Source organism: Dama dama, chromosome X (assembly GCF_033118175.1).
Source record: "Dama dama isolate Ldn47 chromosome X, ASM3311817v1, whole genome shotgun sequence".
Classification (NCBI taxonomy): Eukaryota; Metazoa; Chordata; class Mammalia; order Artiodactyla; family Cervidae; genus Dama; species Dama dama.
Genome location: NC_083714.1, coordinates 158133265 through 158153952, shown reverse-complemented (window position 1 = coordinate 158153952; position 20688 = coordinate 158133265). Strand labels below are relative to the sequence as shown.

At 34.4% G+C, this 20688-nt stretch overlaps 1 protein-coding gene across 4 annotated transcripts in view; it reads left to right on the top strand.

Moving 5' to 3' along the window:
* LOC133051956 (probable ubiquitin carboxyl-terminal hydrolase FAF-X) overlaps positions 1-20688 on the top strand; it is a 144016-nt gene that overhangs the window by 110656 nt on the left and 12672 nt on the right. For all 4 annotated transcript variants that reach the window (XM_061136636.1, XM_061136635.1, XM_061136633.1 and 1 more), the window contains 8 exons: positions 72-292; positions 2034-2224; positions 7293-7466; positions 9644-9785; positions 10965-11712; positions 12006-12129; positions 13073-13298; positions 13892-14021. In XM_061136636.1, coding sequence (XP_060992619.1) covers positions 72-292; positions 2034-2224; positions 7293-7466; positions 9644-9785; positions 10965-11712; positions 12006-12129; positions 13073-13298; positions 13892-14021 — 1956 coding nt within the window. The remainder of the gene's footprint in view (positions 1-71; positions 293-2033; positions 2225-7292; positions 7467-9643; positions 9786-10964; positions 11713-12005; positions 12130-13072; positions 13299-13891; positions 14022-20688) is intronic.

Sequence of the window (20688 nt, the reverse complement as noted above, 5' to 3'; positions counted from 1 at the left end):
TGTAGTGCAACAAAGCTACCAGTGGACAGAATCATAATTTTCATATTATAAGCATCTTTTTTTTCTTTTAGCTTGTGAAGCACTTACTGAGTGGGAATACCTACCACCTGTTGGACCCCGCCCACCAAAAGGATTTGTGGGACTCAAAAATGCTGGTGCTACTTGTTATATGAATTCTGTGATCCAGCAGTTATACATGATTCCTTCCATCAGGAATAGTATTCTTGCAATTGAAGGCACAGGTAGTGATATAGATGATGATATGTTTGGTGATGAGAAGCAGGACAGTGAAGTAAGTTTTAATTACAGTTTATTTCCTTTGTTGTTAACATCTTCATACTAGGTACCGTTTTTCTCTCTTAGAATGTTGTATATAGGACTAGTTTAAACTGCATTTGATAGAACAAGAATATCTGATCTCCTGTCTTCAGCACATTATAGTGCTCATTTATCTAATAGACTTTAAGCTGCAGTTGATAATCTTTATTACACATTTTCTGTTTGTTTTTTGAAAGCAGCAGTTAATGTAATCATGTCTTGTGGGCCTTGGTAAGTACAAATTGTAAAGTGATCAATATCTTCATTTAAAATAATGAGATTATATTTTCATTTTTTAACTTTTAAAAGTACATTATTCTATTTAATTGATTTCACTTACCATTTTATAATCTGATTATTCTTAAGATAGTTTAAATATTTTTGTCGAATAATGGCTTTTTCTCATAAGGAAACAAATTGGTCTGCTACTTTAAATCAAGCCTAGTATTAGGTAACAGAAATAGATAATCAGGCTACATATCAAGAGTATCCAATACAGAATGAATAGAAAAGTTAGGTTTTAGTAACTGCTCAGAGAAAGGAAACTAAGATATGAACTTAAGTAAAGGAGTTTTGGTGATATTTATGTAGAATCAGTGGGTTTTTTGTTGTTGTTTTTTAAGTCTTTCACTTTTTCCTTTTAAGTTTTTAGAAATTGAAAAGACAGAGTATTTCTAAATGTAGTGAATGCTTTTTTTCCTCATTCCTGCGTTTCTAGCCTTTTCTTGCCAAGAATATTTTGGCTCTCAAGTAGTGGTCCATCACTTAGAGATATTTTGAAACATGTACCTTACTTTACTCTTCTCAGATAGGGTTAATCATTGGGATCTGATTAGGTTTACCTTTCTTAGAATCATCATATGGGGTGCACAGACCAATACTTGCTTAATAACCACTCTTTGAAAGAAAATTGGAATTTTAAATATCTAGTTCTATAGCCCATGTTACTGCTAGGATGCCAAATTGAACATAAGAGATAGCGAAGTCATATACCCAAGAAGAAAATAAGGCAGAAAAAATGGTAGAATCTCAAATGAGATAGCTACCATTGCTGCTTGATCCCTGTACTTTATGTGTCTCAGCCTTGCAGAATGGTTTTCTACCTGTTTACGAGTTTCTTTTCCTAGACTGTGAGCTTTTCAAGGGCAGAAACTGGGCATTCACTTCTTTGTCATAAGCCTCAAACTTGGAACATAGAGTATAAAAAAATACTCAGCTGTCTATAAAACAACTGAATTCTTTTTAGAGTGATAAAGACCTTTAGAACTCTGTCTCTGTTTCGGCCAAAGGTACTCTTAATTACTGTATTAAGTGTTCATAATTCAGACCATATCACATAATTTATCTCATGTAATCTGTGAAGAACATATTATCTCACAAGAAGAAACTGAATATTAGACTAAGTGACGTATATCCCCAAATGTTTTTATATAAAGCACTCACCTATCGCCAGTCCGTTCTACTCAAATCTTTGACTCATATACTATCTCTAGTGGATATTATGGTTTTTAATGTTGTTATTATTATTTTTTAAATGTTAGTCCATCTGTGAGTTTGGGGGACAAGCACTAATATTATAAGATGAATTTTATGTGCTTTAGATACTCAATATAAAATACTACAAATCATTACTCATTTATTTGTATTTGTCTCAACTTATTTCACTATACTTTTAAAGTTAAATTAGGTCATCAGTGATATTTTTTGACCTTCAGAGTAATGTTGATCCCCGAGATGATGTATTTGGATACCCTCATCAATTTGAAGACAAACCAGCATTAAATAAAACAGAAGATAGGAAAGAGTACAATATTGGTGTTCTGAGACACCTTCAGGTTATCTTTGGTCATTTAGCTGCTTCCCGGCTACAATACTATGTCCCCAGAGGATTTTGGAAACAGTTCAGGTAAATTATGGGTGAATGATGATTTTAGTTTTATTAAAACCTCAGTATACTAAGAGTAGGGGTGGGGGTTACTTTGTGTTGTTTGTTTTTTTGTTTGTTTGCAGTTAAGAATAATTTAGGGACTTTGCCCAGTGTGAAATTTGTTAATTGCATTTTGGTGCTGACTTTGGTCTGTTGTTTTCTTTTTTTTAGTGGTTTTGTTTCTTTTTTGCCCCTGTATTTTTTAGGTTTCCAGGTCATATGGTCTGTCACACCTACTCAACTCTACTGTTATAACAAGAAAGCAACTATAAACAATATATAAATGAATAAGGTGTGGCTCTGTTAAAATAAACTCCTTTTTTATGGACACTGCAATCTCAAATTCATATTCTTTTCAGTTGTTATGAAATATTATTGGGTTTTTTTTCCTCCAGCCATTTATATATAAAACCATTCTTAGCCCAGTGACGGTATGTAGGCAATGGAGTTGACTTCACTTGTGAGCTTTATAACTAGGATTATAAGGCTTCAGCAGATTCAAGTATATTATTCCCTATTTGTGAATGGACAGTCCTACTTCATACATGGTTTTATTTTCCTGGTGAAGATATAGACTATATATCTTTATAGATTGTGTATCTTTATGGACTGTATATCTTTATGTTTATGATATGAAAGAGTCACTCAGCATAAAGAAAAGTGCCCATCAATTAAATAAATTTAAAATAATATCTACATCAGAACTGGGACAGACATGGTTTCATTTTTTCTTATATTTATGTTTATAAAGTAATCATGTAGTTTCCTAGCATCCTACTCAAGTGACCAATAAAATGTATTCTTTTTTATTTTAAAAGCTCAATTACATTTTGATCTGGTTTCTTTTTCACTAATTTTATCAAGACTTTGTATCACGCCCAGCTATGGCTGTTAACTAAATAGCACTAATCTCTGAATAGAGGAAGGCTACAGTCCTTTACAGGTGTTAAGACTTACTTTAGCACAGGACCTCCTAAGTGGTTGGAGGTGAGTAAGCAGAGGATTCATGTAACTTCTGGGTCACCTTGTGTTTCAGTCAGGACAGTATTTTATATATACTAGGATATAAATTTTTTTAAAAGCTCATGAATTTGTAGTACCCCCATTATCTTTCAGTATAACTTTTATGTGTTCCCCTCCAAAAGGAAATCCTCATGCCTATTAAAGAGTCAGATTAAGAGTGTATTCTCCAGGTTAAACTTTCAACTTAGGTCAAAAGAATTATTTGCCTTTATAATGTTTCCTACCAAATACGCACATTTCCTCTTTCAGTTCTCTCACCTGGCAAATGCATCTATCTTCTCTTTACATGTTACTGTACAAATTTTTATTAAAATCTTATTCTGTCAGTGACTGAAGATTTTTTTAACATTCTGGTCAACATTTCTGTTCTTATTCTTCCAGATTACTATATAAAGAGCGTTCATCTTAAAATCTTTCATTCAGTTATTTGTATATGTGCAGGTATATGTAATTGTAGTTAAATAGCAAAACTGTATTACATGCATGTATGTATCTGTGTATTTCTACCTATAGGTGTAGCTAGATACATAGATACGTAAAGTTTTTTTCATTGTAACACAAAATTAAAATGTTTGTACTTTAATGTTCTAAATTATAATGTGTACTTAAATATGGTGTTTCTGATTTTTGCCTTTACAGTTATTCCCCCCATATAATGGTGGGAAACTCACAATTTAAAAAACACTTTTGTATTATCTACAGTCTAGACACACACTATGTTGTCAATGTGTTTTTTTCCTTTTTGGCAAAGTTTGGGTAACATAAAATTAACCTTTGTAACAACCATTTGAAAGTTCAGTGGCACTTAACACAGTGAAAATGTACTATCACTAGTGTTATTATTGAGCTGTTTTGTTCCACAATATTCTTATCACCCAAAAGGAAATCCTCATGCCTGTTAAAGAGTCATTCCTCATCTCCCCTTCTTAAAACCCAGCATTCTTTATATGAATTTGCCTGTTTTGAATATGGCATTTGGGGACTAGTTTCTTTCTAAGCATATTTTAAAGTGTGCCACTGTTTTAGCATGTATTGGAACTTCATTTAATAGCTAAATAATAATCCACTTTTTATGGATAATACACATTCTTTGTTATTCAGTCATCAGTGGATGGATCTTTGGATGGTTTCTGCCTTTTACCTGTTGTGAATAGTAGTTCTGTGAACACTCATATCCTATAAGTTTTTGTATTTACATAAGTTTTTATTTCTTTTAGTATATATTTAAGAGGTGTATTTGGTGAATCATGTGGTAATTCTCTGTTTAACCTTTCGAGGAACCATTGGACTCTTCCTCATCCTTTGTACCATTTTATTTTTTCACCAGCAGACTGTGAGGAGTGCAGATTTTCAACATTCATACTGATATATGTAGGGAGTTTGTGTTGTTTTGGTTTGTTTTTTTTGTTTTTAATGATTGTTTTTCTGTGCATGTTAAGTGATATATCCTTTATGTTTCAATTTGTATTTCTCTTTAATAACATTGAGCATCTTTTTATTTTTGACAGTTTATTTTGTTTTAGGGTACTTTGTATTCTGGTACACACTGTCTTTTTGTTGTTCTTTTACAAGAGTTCTTTATATAGTCATCATACTAGGTTTTTAGATAAATTACCTATAAACATATTCCCCCTACATTGTCTTTTTCCTTTTTTAGTAATGTCTTTTGATGCAGAAAAATTTTTAATGAAATTCTTTTGACTCTAATTTATTAACTTTTATTATTGTAAAATTTCTAAAACATAAATATTTACCATTTTAAATGTCTTCAAGTATATAGTTCACTGACATCAGTTATACAGGTATTCGTATACCACTAGCTTTTTCACCTTCCTAAAGTTGAAATTCTATATGCATTAATAATAATTCTCTATACTGATTTTTAGGTATTGATTTTAAGGATTTTAAAAATACTTAGTTATGACTATGTTAGATCTTTGTTGTGGCGTATGGGGTCTTTCATTGTAGTACACAGGCTTCAGTCTGGTTATGGCATGCAAGCTTCTGTAATTGTAGCACATGGACTTTGTTGCCCCATGGCATGTGTTGCCTTAGTTTCCCCACCAGGGTTTGAATTCTCATCCCCTATATTGCAAGAAAGTCCCAGTGTTGATTTTATAATCCTGCGACTTTGCTAAATTAACTAAATTCTAACAGTTTTTTGGTTGAATCTTTTGAATTTTCCAATTTGGATGTTTTATTTCTTGCGCTTGCCTAATTGGTCTGAGTAGAACTTCTAGTGCTATGCACTACAACTGCAGATACTTAAGCACTCTAGGGTGTGGGCTTCAATGAGAGAAGCCGGCACTCTGCAACTGGAGAGTATCCCCTGCTCATGGCAACTCAAGAAAGCCTGTCTGCAGCAGTGTAGACCCAGTATAGCAAGAAATAAAAGAATATTTCAAAATAAAGGTAATGCTGTAAATGAAAACTAAAGGAATGGAAAGGAATTCCCTGGCCACCTAATAGTTAGGATTTGATCTCTAACTGTCAAGGACCTAGGTTCAGTCCCTGGTTAAGGGACCAAAATCCCCCAAACTGCATGCCACAGCCAAGAAAAGTAAGAGGATGAAGGCATACCTTGCTAGGATGCAGAAAATCTGGGTCACCTGTTGCTGGTATGAATGTAAAATAGTCAAAAAGATAATTCTGCAGTTATCTCAGAATAAAATTAATTTTTAAAAAATCTTAAATGGTAGAAAAAGGTAACCCATAATCACTAATACGAAGAAAGTTAAAACAAAAATTTAGAACAAATTCAGGTAACTTCAAAAAACAGTAATTTCATTGGGTTTCTGTAAAACTTTAAAAATTTGATTTAAGAGGAAAAAGAGTCCAGAAGTCTGACTACTGACATAGTAGCATTGAGAAATTTGGTGTGAGAATTGGTATGATTTAGTATCTTAGGGGTGGTATTAATAATTGTTATACCATTGCCTGTGTTTGGTAAAGATCATATAGTTTGCTTCTAAAAGATTGAATGTTACTGTATATAAATTCAAAGTTATTTTAAAATTAGCAGCCAGTTTTTTAAATTGCAAAAGCACACCATACACCTAAAATAAACCTCCTTTGCAGGTTTAAATTTTTGCCTTGTCTTTTGGTAAAAATAAGTTTCTATTCTTTTACATTTGTTTGCGTGTGTACTAGCTGGTAAAAATTAGTGTTTCTCTTTGATGTGTGTGTGTGCATGCAAGCTAAGTCACTTTAGTCATGTCTAGCTCTAGACTATAGCTGACCAGGCTCCTCTCTCTATGGGATTTTTCCAGGCAAGAACATTTGGGTGGGTTGCTATGCCTTCCTCTGGGGGATCTTCTCAACCCAGGTATTGAACCTGCTTCTCTGACGACTCCTGTGTTGGCAGGCAGGGCTTTACCACAAGTGCCATCTGGGAAGCCCTTTCTTTTATGTAGGTTATTCTTTAAATGTTAAATTAGATGTTTTAGGTTTTCCAGTATGACTTGGCTTTTCATAGCGGTAGTTCTCATTTTGTGTACACATAATTGATACTTTGATTTCTCTGAATTGGTTTGCTTAGGTTTTAAATCCATTCACCTTTCAGAAAATGCATTCACTGTAGAACAGAGCAAATCTTTGTTTTTTCTTTTGAAACAATCACTTTAGGAATAAATGGCTGTGAACTTTGCAGTATAGCACCAAAAATTTAAGCAGATTTAAATAACAAAGTAGTCATTACAAATTCTGTATAACTTATATTCCACATAAATTCCATATAACATGAGACTTTTAATGTTAATGGTCTCTTAAATTCAGAATGCATGATTATACTGTTTCATCAAGCAGACAGCATTCTAAATGCTTGCTGCTATAGTATCAATTATAGTATGAGATTCTTTTACATTGCCACCCAATGCATAGTATGTACTGGTTTATTCCTACTTCCTATATAAAGGGATAAAGCCTCAGCTCACATTTCTAATGTCATTGTTATTTTTGCTATTTAGAAAAATATAATAGTTTGGGAATAGAGAATACCTTTTGTTTTATTCTATTTTTCTCTTAGACTTTGGGGTGAGCCTGTTAATCTTCGTGAACAACATGATGCCTTAGAGTTTTTTAATTCTTTGGTGGATAGTTTAGATGAAGCTTTAAAAGCTTTAGGACATCCAGCTATGCTAAGTCAAGTCCTGGGAGGTTCCTTTGCTGATCAGAAGATTTGCCAGGGTTGCCCACATAGGTAAGTACTAGTTAACATTTTTAACACGTACTTTATATTGGTCTTTATTTTTTTAGTATTATCAATATAAATAAAATTTTCACCAGTGTTTATTTATGGAAGCAGATAGGACCAATTATTAAATGCTATGGTATACCCAACTGTTGGGTGGGTATTTTGTTTTCAGTGTTACTCAGTATCGTTATCTTTCTCTTACATAAATCTGTAATTATTGTAAGGATACTTACCTGGTTGTTATAGTGAAAATAATAATTGAAATACAGTAACTTTAGGGAATTCCCTGGTGGCCCAGTGTAGTGAAGACTTTGCTCCCACTACAGTGGGTTACAGGATGAGTCCCTGTCAGGGAGCTAAGATCCTTCAAGCCACATATCACAGCAAAAAAATTAAAACAATTGAATTTTTGCAAATAGTACCTGGCATATGGTAAACACCAATTGACTGTTAGTAGTTAATCTCGAGCATGCATCCTTGGGTGTTTGGAATTTGGTTAGTTACCCAACAAACCTTTTTAAATAAGTAAGTAAACAAAAATACAGTAAATTTAGAAAGTTAGTGATTAGTCTAGAGTAGTAGTTCATGTAGCAGTTTTAAATTACCATTGATTATTACCATTCTTAAGATGTTAGATATATTTGCACATCTTTTTCTGTGTTTTGTAGCAGATTAGAAAAGATTAACTTATTACAGGTTCCTGATGCAAATAAGTTACTTTTGTTAATATTAATAATTCAGAAGGTTTAATGATGAATGCTCTTTTATGCCTGTTTTGGGAGTTTTATTACACATTCACAGATACAGATATGAAATCCTTTCTCATACGAAAAAATGATAGTTTATCTAAAATTGTTCTGTTCTGTAATTAGTTTGGAGTGAGTGAATAAAGCAGGTATTTTTGAAACTAAGAAAATAAAGGTAAGGTCATATAAATGAGAAATTCTTTTTACAGTGCCATTCATTTGGAATATGGAGAGAGATTTGTTCACTTAGCATGAGCAGTTTGGATTCTTACAAAAGATATTTTACATTAGAGAACCAATAAAATCTAGCTCTTTGTCACCAATCAGTCCTCAAGTTTTTTTTACAGATTTTTCAGAATACTTGTAAATTCTTTTTCTCTGACACATGTATCGTGCAAATGAAGTAACATTTCCAACAGGACTAGTTTTAGTATTTTAGATGTTTAAGAGTATGTAAGCATTCCGAGTCTTTCTAGTATTACAGAACATTGGTTTTTTTAAGAGTGTGCCAAACTGTGAATGAAGTCTGTTTATCCCCTAAGACCATTTTTCTCCTCCTTGGACAGGTTTCTGTCACAATATGAATATGTGTAATAAATACTTACGTAGTGTACTTCCATTGTTTTGTCTTTCTGTACTATAAGCTTCTAAATATGAATGACTGTCTAAATCATAATATCCTCTGTGCTTTACACAGTGGGCTTTTTTTTTTTCCTTGCCACGCCCATGGCTTGTGGAATCTGTTTCCTGACCAGGGATTAAACCCAGGCCCTTGACAGTGAAAGCACAGGGTCTTAACCACTGGAACATTAGGGAATTCCCAGGCACTCTTGATAGGTGGGTTGGATCAGTTGATTTACTGGTTGAGAGTATATGTTCAGAATTTATTAATATATCATTAGAAGTTTTTGAAAGCTGCTTTTGTAGAAAATCTTCACAGTGTGGGTGGCTGACACTTTACCATGTTACTTAACCCACATTGTAAATTTTTTTACAGTTCTGTAGTTGTAAAAGTACATTGGATAGTTGAACTTGTATCATACCTTAGGCTGGAACTTGGCCTCTAAGTGCCTTAAACATTAGTTGCTATTTTATACTACATAAATAGAGGAACGTTTAAAAATTCAGTTCATAAACAGCCTTTTTTTCTAAACCTGATGAACATTTACCTTTTCTCTCCTGTAAATCAGTACTGCTTAACACAGCTAGCAGTATAAAAAAAAGTGTAAAGAACTTAAGCAGTGCGGTCAGAAAAACCTGTCTTTAAATCGTATTCTACCTAGTAAACTGAACTATATTCATCTCTTCACCATCACTACCACTCCCTCCCATTTCTGTATCTGTAAAATAGTGACAGATATGTGGCTTTAGCAGGTTTTTTTCTGAAAATAAGCAACAGAATAAATCCTTTTAATGTTTCTTAAATGATTTTTTCAGATATGAGTGTGAAGAATCTTTTACAACTCTGAATGTAGATATTAGAAATCACCAAAACCTTCTCGATTCTTTGGAACAGTATATCAAAGGCGATTTATTGGAAGGTGCAAATGCTTATCGTTGTGAAAAATGTGATAAAAAGGTATGTTTTGCTTATTTTTTAAGTAAATATGATTGCATTTAACATAACTGGGAGACGTCAAAGCTGTTCAACCTCAAAGTTTACCTTTGCTGTTCTGTAATAGTAGTCAACATGATAACTGATTAAGAAAGATTGTCAGGGAAATGATACTGAAAGAAACCAATAATAAACTGAGAAAAGTCCTTTAAATTGGGTGAATAATTTTAGAAGTTATGACAAGTTAACCTCACTGTTTCTTATAGATCAGGAAAGTGATTTTTTTCCTTGCAGTTTACAAAAGTCAGTAACTTTTCATTCTTTCCTGAATCCCGTGAGCGTTGAATTCCTCAAACCTGGAGAGTTTCTAACAGAATATATGTTTCCCCTTTCATATTCAGGCTTATTTTTCAACTCTAGAACAACTGTGTTAATTTTATTTGGTTATATCAGATTTTTAGAACAGCTTGCAGTTTAAAAAATCAGGTGTGATTGTAAAATCTCACCAACTAATTTTATTTAGGTGGCCACCTAAATAGCCTGTGGGATGAAATTATTGCATGTTTTTAAAAATACATACTCTTTTAAAAATAGTTAATGTTTTTCTGGACTCCCTGTACCCTCTCATCTCCAAGTTACTTGCATTGCTTGAATTTTAACAGCATTAAAATTGTGGCCTCCAAAGCCATACCTATCCATATCTTTGATACAGCTTTTGCTCGGGCAGTTTCTTCTTCCACAAGCTGCTCTTAATGCATGTATTTTAAAGAAGGGAGTTTGGTAGCAGTGTTCCAAAAGATGGTGTGAATTAAATGCAGCATGGTAGTATGTTATCTGGCACTGCACTCTGTACATGTTAGTATGTTACTACTTATATTATTTCTCCTGTTTGCTCATAGCAGATTCTACTTATTAGCATAAAAGTAAAGAATTGTATCATGATCAATTAGCAGTGACAGTGGGAACCAGGTAGTCATTAGTTTTGTCACTATTATTTTTTTTTTTTGGTATCACTTTGCAACAGATGAGTGATTATATTTTTTTTGGTTTGCTGTATTTTTAAAAAGTCAGTGATAGTGGATAATTATGTTTATTATCATTTGTAAATTTAGCTGATCATAAATTTTAAATTATACTGTTATAAAGTTTTTTGTTTTATTATTTTGTAGAAGAACATTCAATTATATTTAATATTTATTGTAGGTTGATACAGTAAAACGGTTGCTAATTAAAAAATTGCCTCCTGTTCTTGCTATTCAATTGAAACGTTTTGACTATGACTGGGAAAGAGAATGTGCAATTAAATTCAATGATTACTTTGAATTTCCACGAGAGCTGGACATGGAACCTTACACAGTACCAGGTGTTGCAAGGCTGGAAGGAGATAATGTAAACCCAGAGAGTCAGTTGATGGAACAGAATGAACAGTCTGGAAGTGATACAGCTGGAAACACGAAATACAGACTTGTGGGGGTGCTTGTTCACAGTGGTCAAGCAAGTGGTGGACATTATTACTCCTACATCATTCAGAGGAATGGCAAAGATGGTGACAGAAATCGCTGGTATAAATTTGATGATGGAGATGTAACAGAATGTAAAATGGATGATGATGAAGAAATGAAAAATCAGTGTTTTGGTGGAGAGTACATGGGAGAAGTATTTGATCATATGATGAAACGCATGTCATACAGAAGACAGAAAAGATGGTGGAATGCTTATATACTGTTTTATGAGCGAATGGACACAATAGACCAAGAAGATGAAATGATAAGATGCATATCAGAGCTAACTGTCACAAAATCCCATCAGATTATGTCACCAGCCATTGAGAGAAGTGTGCGAAAACAAAATGTGCAATTCATGCATAACCGAATGCAGTACAGCTTAGAATATTTTCAGTTTGTGAAAAAATTGCTTACATGTAATGGTATTTACTTAAACCCTGCTCCAGGTAAGTTTTTTCCATTAAGTTATTTAGACTCATTTTAATTTAAATGTGTCAGCATATTCAGTGCCAGTTAATTAAGTTACCCATACTTTTCAATAGTGATAGTCAGTATCTGGAGACAGAAAAACTTGAACTTAGAATTTTGACCAAGCATTAGTTTGAAACGTGGATTGGTTAAGTGCTGAGGTAAGCGCTAAAGATTACTTTTAGCTAAGGTTTTAAAAAAAAACACAGCATTTATTTAAGCACTTTTAGGCAAAGAGTGTGTTTGATTGTTAATATGCTTTTTATTGAAGGACAAGATCACTTATTGCCTGAAGCCGAAGAAATTACCATGATTAGCATTCAGCTTGGAGCTAGGTTCCTTTTTACCACTGGATTTCACACCAAGAAAATAGTCCGTGGCCCTGCCAGTGATTGGTACATGGCTTTCATTTTATTTACTTTGTACTTAGAGTTGGTAAAGTTCATGATTAGATTACTTTTTCTCCTGACTGTGGGAATCATTTCAAATTTTAAATATAAAATACAAGTCTTGATAGTAGTGTTGAGAGAAATTGTGTATTTAAAATGCTTGTTAAGTCTTTGCTATTTGGATTCTGGCTTACGTTTAAAAAGCTAGAGGAATTTTAAAAGATTGTATGTTAAGCTTGGGCTTCCCTAGTGGCTCAGTGGTAAAGAATCTGCCTGCCAATCTGCCTGCTGATGCAGAGTCAAACCCATTCAGGTGGGGTTCGATCCTTGGGTGGGGAAGACCACTGGAGAAGAAAATGGCAGCCTACTTCAGGACTCTTGTGGAAAAATTCTATGGACATAGGAGCCTGGATGGCTGCCGTCCATGGGGTTGCAAGGAGTCGGACACAATTGAGCAGCTAAATAACAATAATAGCTTAAGTTTATATTTATAAAGGTATGGAAGACACTATAATACCTTAATATGATAACTGTTCATAGCATCTCAGATTAGAAAATGTTAAGGAGATATCACTAGGTCAAAAAGAGATTATTAAATAGATTTGCATTCCCCTGCATACACAGTTCTCATTAATTTCATTTTGTGACTCTGGGAGTAGAAAAGTCAGAGGGCTGGTATTCGTATTAAAACCAACTGTGACTGGGTATTCCCTGACAGTCCAGTGATTAGGACTCTGTGTTTGCATTGTGAAGTGCCAGGGTTCAGTCACTAGTCAGAATTAAGATCCCACAAGCTGCTTGGTGTGCCCCCCTCCCTCTCCCAACCCCCCAAAACCCAAGATTGTTAATTATAGAGATCTTTCCTCTTTATTTGGTTCATACCAACCTGTTCACTATAGTAATCAAAATGGGGCCACATGTTGAAAATTTATTTATTTTTCTTTTTCAGGTATGATGCATTGTGTATTCTGCTCCGTCATAGCAAGAATGTACGTTTTTGGTTTGCTCATAATGTGCTTTTCAGTGTTTCAAATCGTTTCTCTGAATATCTTCTGGAGTGCCCTAGTGCTGAAGTGAGAGGTGCATTTGCAAAACTTATAGTATTTCTTGCACATTTTTCTTTGCAAGATGGGCCTTGTCCTTCATCTTTCACATCTCCAGGACCTTCTAGTCAGGTAATTGAAAGGTTTGCTTCAATTATGAAATGCTTAAACGTAACTTATATTTTCTTCCAGATGAAATTAATAAACATGCATTGCTTGAGATATGTACTGTATATGAAGGTACAAACATATTATTGGATTCATTAAAATTGTTTCACAGTGAGGTATGGTAATTATTAGGTACTTAAAAATAGTAGGAAAATTTCTTCCATTCAGTTATTTGAGGCTCTGTACTACATTTTCAGTTAATGTTAATTTTATAAAGGCTGAGTGTTTTTGGTGACTCCATTTTTAGCGTAAAGCTACACATTGTTTTTATTTTATTATTTTCTAACACTTAGAATATAAAACATCTGATAGGAAATCTATCCAGCTCTTCCTCTCTGAAAAAGGAAATGGCTACACATTGTTTTTATTTTATTATTTTCTAACACTTAGAATATAAAACATCTGATAGGAAATCTATCCAGCTCTTCCTCTCTGAAAAAGGAAATGTCTTTAATAAATTTCTATGTGATACTTCTGTGAACATACCCTTTTAATGCAAATAGAAATATACTATTCTGTATCTTGCTGCTGATAAAACAATAAATTATGTTTCACAGGCATGTGACAATTTAAGCTTGAGTGATCATCTCCTAAGAGCAGTATTAAATCTCCTGAGAAGGGAAGTGTCTGAACATGGTCGTCATTTACAGCAGTATTTCAATCTGTTTGTCATGTATGCCAATTTAGGTAAGAATTTCATGATTCTTTATAATGTGTTATTTTGTATTAACATAGCAAGTGATGAAATCATTTATTGCAGTGTTGAGAACTAATCTTATATAAAATACAAGCAGTATTCTATGTTTATCCTTGAAATCCTTTGCAGATTTTTTGTATGATTTTTTTTCCTTAAGATTGAGTTTTTTATTTTTTGCTGTACTGGGTTTTCTTTGCTGCATGGGCTTTCTCTTTCTAGTTGCTGTGAGCAGAGGCTATTATCTAGTTGTGGTATGCAGGCTTCTCATTGTGGTGGCTTCTGTTGTTATGGAATAGGGGATCCAGGGTGCCCAGGCATCAGTAGTTGCAGCAAATGGGCTCAGTAGTTGTAGTTCTGGGCTTTAAAGCACAGGCTTAATAGTTGTGGTACATGGGTTTAGTTGCTCTGTGGTATGTGAGATTCTTCTAGAGCAGAGATTGAACCTCTCTTCACCACTGAGCAGTCTCGGAAGCTCATGTATAACTTTTTAATGGCATTTCTCTGGTTGTATTCTAAGGTAATTTATGCTCTTACTGTCTCAGTAGTCTTTAAGGTCATAGATTATATTCATGTTTTATCTTAAATCTGGCTTTAAAAAACTACTCTTTCCCAAACCACATCTCATGCTATCTGAATCAGAATTCCTAGGACTAGGAAAAGAAATCTGTATTTTCTGAAGGAGTGCAAGTAGTTGTACCTTTCAGGTTTAAGAATCACTTTCCAAAGAAGTTGGCCTATTGTGCATGTATTTTGGTTAAAATAAATTGAAATCCATGAAAGTGTATGTAGTTGTTTACTTAAAAGTTCTGTTTAAGTCAATACCAGTTAGTAAATATAATTTTCAATATATCCTTTATAGAATAGCCTACTTTTTTTCTGAATGGTCTAGTGGTTTCTCCCACTTTCTTCAATTTAAGTCTGAATTTGGTAATAAGGTATTCATGATCTGAGCCACAGTCAGCTCCCTGTCTTATTTTTGCTGACAGTATAGAGCTTCTCCATCTTTGGCTGTAAGCAGTATAATCAGTCTAATTTTGGTGTTGACTCTCTGGTGATGTCCATGTGTAGAATCTTCTGTTGTGTTGTTGGAAGAGGGTATTTGCTATATGACCAATGTGTTCTCTTGGCAGAACTCTATTAGCCTTTGCCCTTCTTTATTCTGTACTCTTAATGCCAAACTTGCCTGTTATTCCAGGTGTTTCTTGACTTCCTACTTTTGCATTTCAGTCCCCTATAATGAAAAGGACATCTTTTTTGGGTATTAATTCCAGAAGGTCTTGTAGGTCTTCACAGAATTGTTCAGCTTCAGCTTCTTCAGCATTACTGGTCAGGGCATAGACTTGGATTACCATGATAGTGAATGGTTTGCCTTGGAAACGAACAGAGATCATTCTGTCATTTTTGTGACTTCATCAAAGTACTGTATTTCAGACTCTTTTGTTGACTGTGATGGCTACTCCATTTCTTCTAAGGGATTGTTGCCCACAGTTGTAGGTACAATGGTCATCTGAGTTAAATTCACCCATTCTAGTCCATCTTAGTTCGCTGATTCCTAAAATGTCAACATTCACTCTTGCCATCTCCTGTTTGATCACTTTCAATTTGCCTGCATTCATGGACCTAACATTCCAGGTTCCTATGCAATATTGCTCTTTACAGCGTCGGACCTTTCTTCCGTTACCAGTCACATCCACACCTGGATGTTGTTTTTGCTTTGGCTCCATCACTTCATTCTTTCTGGAGTTATTTCTCTACTGATCTCCAGTAGTATATTGGGCACCTACTGACCTTGGGAGTTCATCTTTCAGTGTCCTATCTTTTTGCCTTTTCACGCTGTTCATAGGATTCTCAAGGCAAGAATACTGAAGTGGTTTTCCACCTGATGTGAAGAGGTGATTCATTTGAAAAGACCCTGATGCTGGGAAAGATTGAAGGCAGGGGCAGAAGGAAACAACAGAGGATGAGTTGGTTGGATGGCATCACCGACTCAATGGGCATGAGTTTGAGTAAACTCTGGGAGTTGGTGATGGACAGGGAGGCCTGGTATGCTGCAGTCCATGGGGTTACAAAGAGTCAGACATGACTGAGCGACTGAACTTAACTTTTTTCCTAACACCAATTCACTTCTTTTCGGTGGTTATAGAATGCTTACCTTAAGAGTGTGGGAGGGAAAGGATATAGGTGTACATAACAGCTGATTCACATTGATGTACAACAGAAATTAACATAATGTTATAATCTATTATATTCCAATAGATTTTCTTGTCTGGCTGTCTAGGAGACTGGAAAACTCTTTTGATGGGGACTTTGCATGGTAGCAGTGAATCAGTTTTGAGGATACATTGAGCCAAGAATACATAAATATTTTTTGTGATATTTTCATTATTAATTTAGGTTATTGTTTACTAAGAGAGGAAGGAGAACCAATTTTTATTGAAGTATAATTGTGTATAAGTTACAGGCATAAGGATAGTAATTCACAATTTTTAAAGGTTATACTCCATTTTTAGTTAATATACAATATTGGCTATATTCCCTGAGTTGTACAATATATCCTTATATGGTAGGTTATCCCTCTTCCTTCCCTAACTCTGTATTGCTCCTCCTCCTTTCCTTCTCTGCAGTGATAAGCACTAGCTTATTTTTTGTATCTGTGAATCAGATTCTTTTTGTTACATTCACTAGTTTCTTTTGGATTCCAATATGAATGAGATCATACACTATTTGTCTTTTTCTGGCTTATTTCACTTAGCATAATGCTCTCCAAGTGGATATATATTGTTGTAGAAGGCATTATTTTATTTCATTCTCTTTTATAGCTGAGCAGTTTTTCATTGTAGAGATATACCACATCTTCTTTATCCATCTATCCATGGACATTTTGGTTGTTTCCATGTCCTGGCTTCTGTAAATAGCGCTTCAATGAACTTGACATGTCTTTTCCAATTACAGTTTTCTCTCTTTAGATGTCCAGGAGTGGGATGGCTAGATAATATGGTCATTCTGTTTTTCAAAGTTTTTAAGAACCTCCGTGCTGTTCTCCATAGTGGCTGTATCACATTACATTCCCAGTGATAGTGCAGGAGGGTTTATTTATTCTATTTTGCTTAATTTCTTAATTGTGGTATCCTAGTTGTTTGAGATGGAACCTTTCATTGTAGCACACACGGTCTGTAGTTGTAGTGAACAGGCTCAGTAGTTTTGTCTCAGGCTTAGTTGCTTCACAGCATGTGGGAGTCTTAGTTCCCCAACAAGGGATGGAACCTGCATTCCCTGCATAGTGAGGTAGGTCCTTAACCACTGAATCACCACGGACATCCCAGCCCATTTCTTAATTGGGTTGTGTTTTTTGATGTTGAGTCATATGAACTGTATTTTGAACCCCTTACTGGTCATACCATTTGTAAGTTTTCTCCCATTCAGTAGATTGTCTTTTTTTTTGGTGGATGATTTCCTTTGTTGTGTGTTTAACTTTAAGTCCCCTCATTTGTTTTTGCTTTTGTTTCATTTCTTTTAGGAGATGGGTCCAAAAACGTGTTGGTATGATTTATGTTGGTGTTCTACCTTTGTATTCCACTGATTTTGTAGTATTTGGTCTTATATCGAGGCCTTAAACCATTTTATTTTTGTATAATGGTTTTAGAGAATGTTCTGCTATCATTCTTCTGCATGTAACTGTCTAGTTTTCCCAGTACCTCTATTGAAGAGACTGTTTTAAAAAGAGTAAATTTGTTATCAGTCCAATTAGAAAACTTTAATGGTTTAGACATTGGTGCATCAGCAGCTTAGAGTTATTAATTTTTTATTACATTTTTGAGATGTAGTCTAGTTAAAAGTTTTATGGTCCTAATATATATTGCTTGTATATGTTGTTTATGAGGAATTGATTCAAGTAATTAGCAGAGCATTTTGAATAACTTCTTTTTAATCTCAGTTACCTTCTGTCCAGAAAATAAGTTTTGTACCCAAGCTTTCCTCTTTAAAGTATTACCTGTTTGGATTTGTTACTTAGCTTTTAATTTGTGATCCTTTAGATAGGAAGACTATTCTTTTAATTCTCCTTTTTCTTACTATCTTACATAGTTTATTTTAATTTGTGGTGTCTTATCAGTGACTAAGATTCTTAGATCTTATAGTTAACAAGGAAGGAAATTACAACAGAAACAAGCATAAGTGAAATTCCATTTTCTAGTCCTGTTTTTTAAATGCAAAATGCCAGATTTAAGAACGAACTAAAAGTCTATTTTGTTTCCATTTTAGATATTGCCTGTTCAGAAATCACTCATCATTGGTCCGTATTATGTTTGTCGTTTTCATTGCCACAAATAAGTATATTGATTGATAGTTTCATCTTCGTTCAAATCAAATTTTACCAAAAAGTGTGTCATAATAGCCAGTTTATGAAAAAGCTTTTTTTTTTAAACAGTTTTTTGATTTTCTGATAAAACACTGTAGACCTGTCTTCACTGTGGTTTAGTCCAACAATAATAAAGAATGTTAATGGGATACAAAGTGTTAGGATACACAAAGAAAATATCAGGTGCACATTTGAGCAAGTATCTAACCTACATTTATAGAGTAAGAAATGAGTTGCTGGAGAAAATGATACAGGAAATTTGTAAACAGAGTTCACAGTAAATGCAAAGATTTTGTGTGACGTAACGGCCCATTGGACAATATGAAAGTTTTTCTCAGGTGTCTTGATATAGTGAAAGACATTGAGATAAATACCAGACCTCTACTCCTTTGGCAGGTCTTTTTTTAGAAAAATTTATGTGTTTATTTTAATTGGAGGCTTACTTGACAACATTGTAGTGGTTTTTGCTATACATTGACATGAATCAGCCACGAGTGTACATGTGTCCCACATCCTGAACCTCTCTCCCACCTCCCTCCCCATCCCACCCCGCTGGGTTGTCTCAGTGCACTGGGTTTGAGTGCCCTGTTTCATGCATCAAACTTGGACTGCTCATCTATTTCACATATGGTAATAGACATGTTTCAATGCTGTTCTCTCATATCATCCCACCCTTGCCTTCTCCCACAGAGTCCAAAAGTTTGTTTTTTATATGTGTCTCTTTTGGTGTCAACACATACAGGGTTGTTGTTACTATTTTTCTAAATTCCATATATATGCATTAATATACTGTATTGGTGTTTTTCCTTCTGACTTACTTCGCTCTGTATAATAGGCTCCAGTTTCATTCACCTATTAGAACTGATCCAAATGCGTTCTTTTTAAAAAGCTGAGTAATATTCCATTGTGTATATGTACCACAGCTTTCTTATCCATTTGTCTGCCAATGAACATGTAGGTTGCTTCCATGTCCTAGCTATTGTAAACAGCGCTGCAATGAACATTGGAGTACACATCTATCTTTGAATTTTGGTTTCCTTGGTGTGTATGCCCAGCAGTAGGATTGCTGGGTCATATGGCAGATCCGTTTACAGTTTTTCAAACAATCTCCACACTCTTCTCGACAGTGTCTGTATTAGTTTGCATTCCCAGCAGCAGTGTAAGAGGGGTCCCTTTTCTCCACACCCTCTTCAGCATTTATTGTTTGTAGACTTTTTGATAGCACTATTCTGACCTCCTGTTTGTGGTTTTAATTTGCATTTCTCTGATAATGAGTGATGTTGAGCATCTTTTCATATTTTGTTAGCCATCTGTATGTCTTCTTTGGAGAAATGTCTGTTTAGTTCTTTGGCCCACTCTTTGATTGGATCATTTATTTTTCTGGTATTGACTGCATGAGGTGTTTGTATGCTTCTGAGATTAATTTTTTGTCAATTGCTTTGTTTGCTATTATTTTCTCCTACTCTGAAGGCTGTCTTTTTACTTTGCTTATAGTTTCCTTGGTTGTGCAAAAGGTTTTAAGCTTAAGTCCCATTTGTTTATTTTTTCTTTAATTTCCATTACTCTGGGAGGTGGGTTATAGAGGACCTTGCTGTGATTTATGTCAGAGTGTTTTGCCTATGTTTTCCTCGAGTTTTATAGTTTTTGTTTATTTAGATCTTTAATCCATTTTGAGTTTCTTTTTGTGTGTGGTTTTAGAAAGTGTTCTAGTTTCATTCTTTTAGAGGTGGTTGACAAGTTTTCCCAGCACCACTTGTTAGAGAGATTGTCCATTGTATATTTTGTTTTGGCAGGTCTTGTAACAGAGTCTGCAGGTTACTGTGAGGGCACTGAGAGTCGTCATAACATTGTTAATGAGGTTCACCTTAGAAAGATTGTACTGGCTGAAGACTATAATGGATTGTAATGGTACAAGACTAGAGATTGTAATATAATGATATGTAGATAGAGATCATTATTGCCCAATATTATGGAATTGGCAATGAAAGATACACTTGGAATATTCAGGAGTTTTTAATGAGAGCATCAACAGATCTTGGTGATTACATATTTGAGTGAATGGAGCAGGGAAAAGACCTAAGTTCAGAGTTTGTCTTCAGGAACTGAGAGAAGACTGTTGCCATTTAGTGAGAGGAAACCTAGTTGGAGGGACCTATCTGAGCCAACAAATTTTAAAGGCCTGTTGCACAGCTTACTGAAGAAGTCCAATAAACATTGAGATATACACATGCAAAATTTGGAATCATCCTTATGTATGCAAACTTACAGATTTAGCTACAAAAGAGTAGGTAGTAATAGAA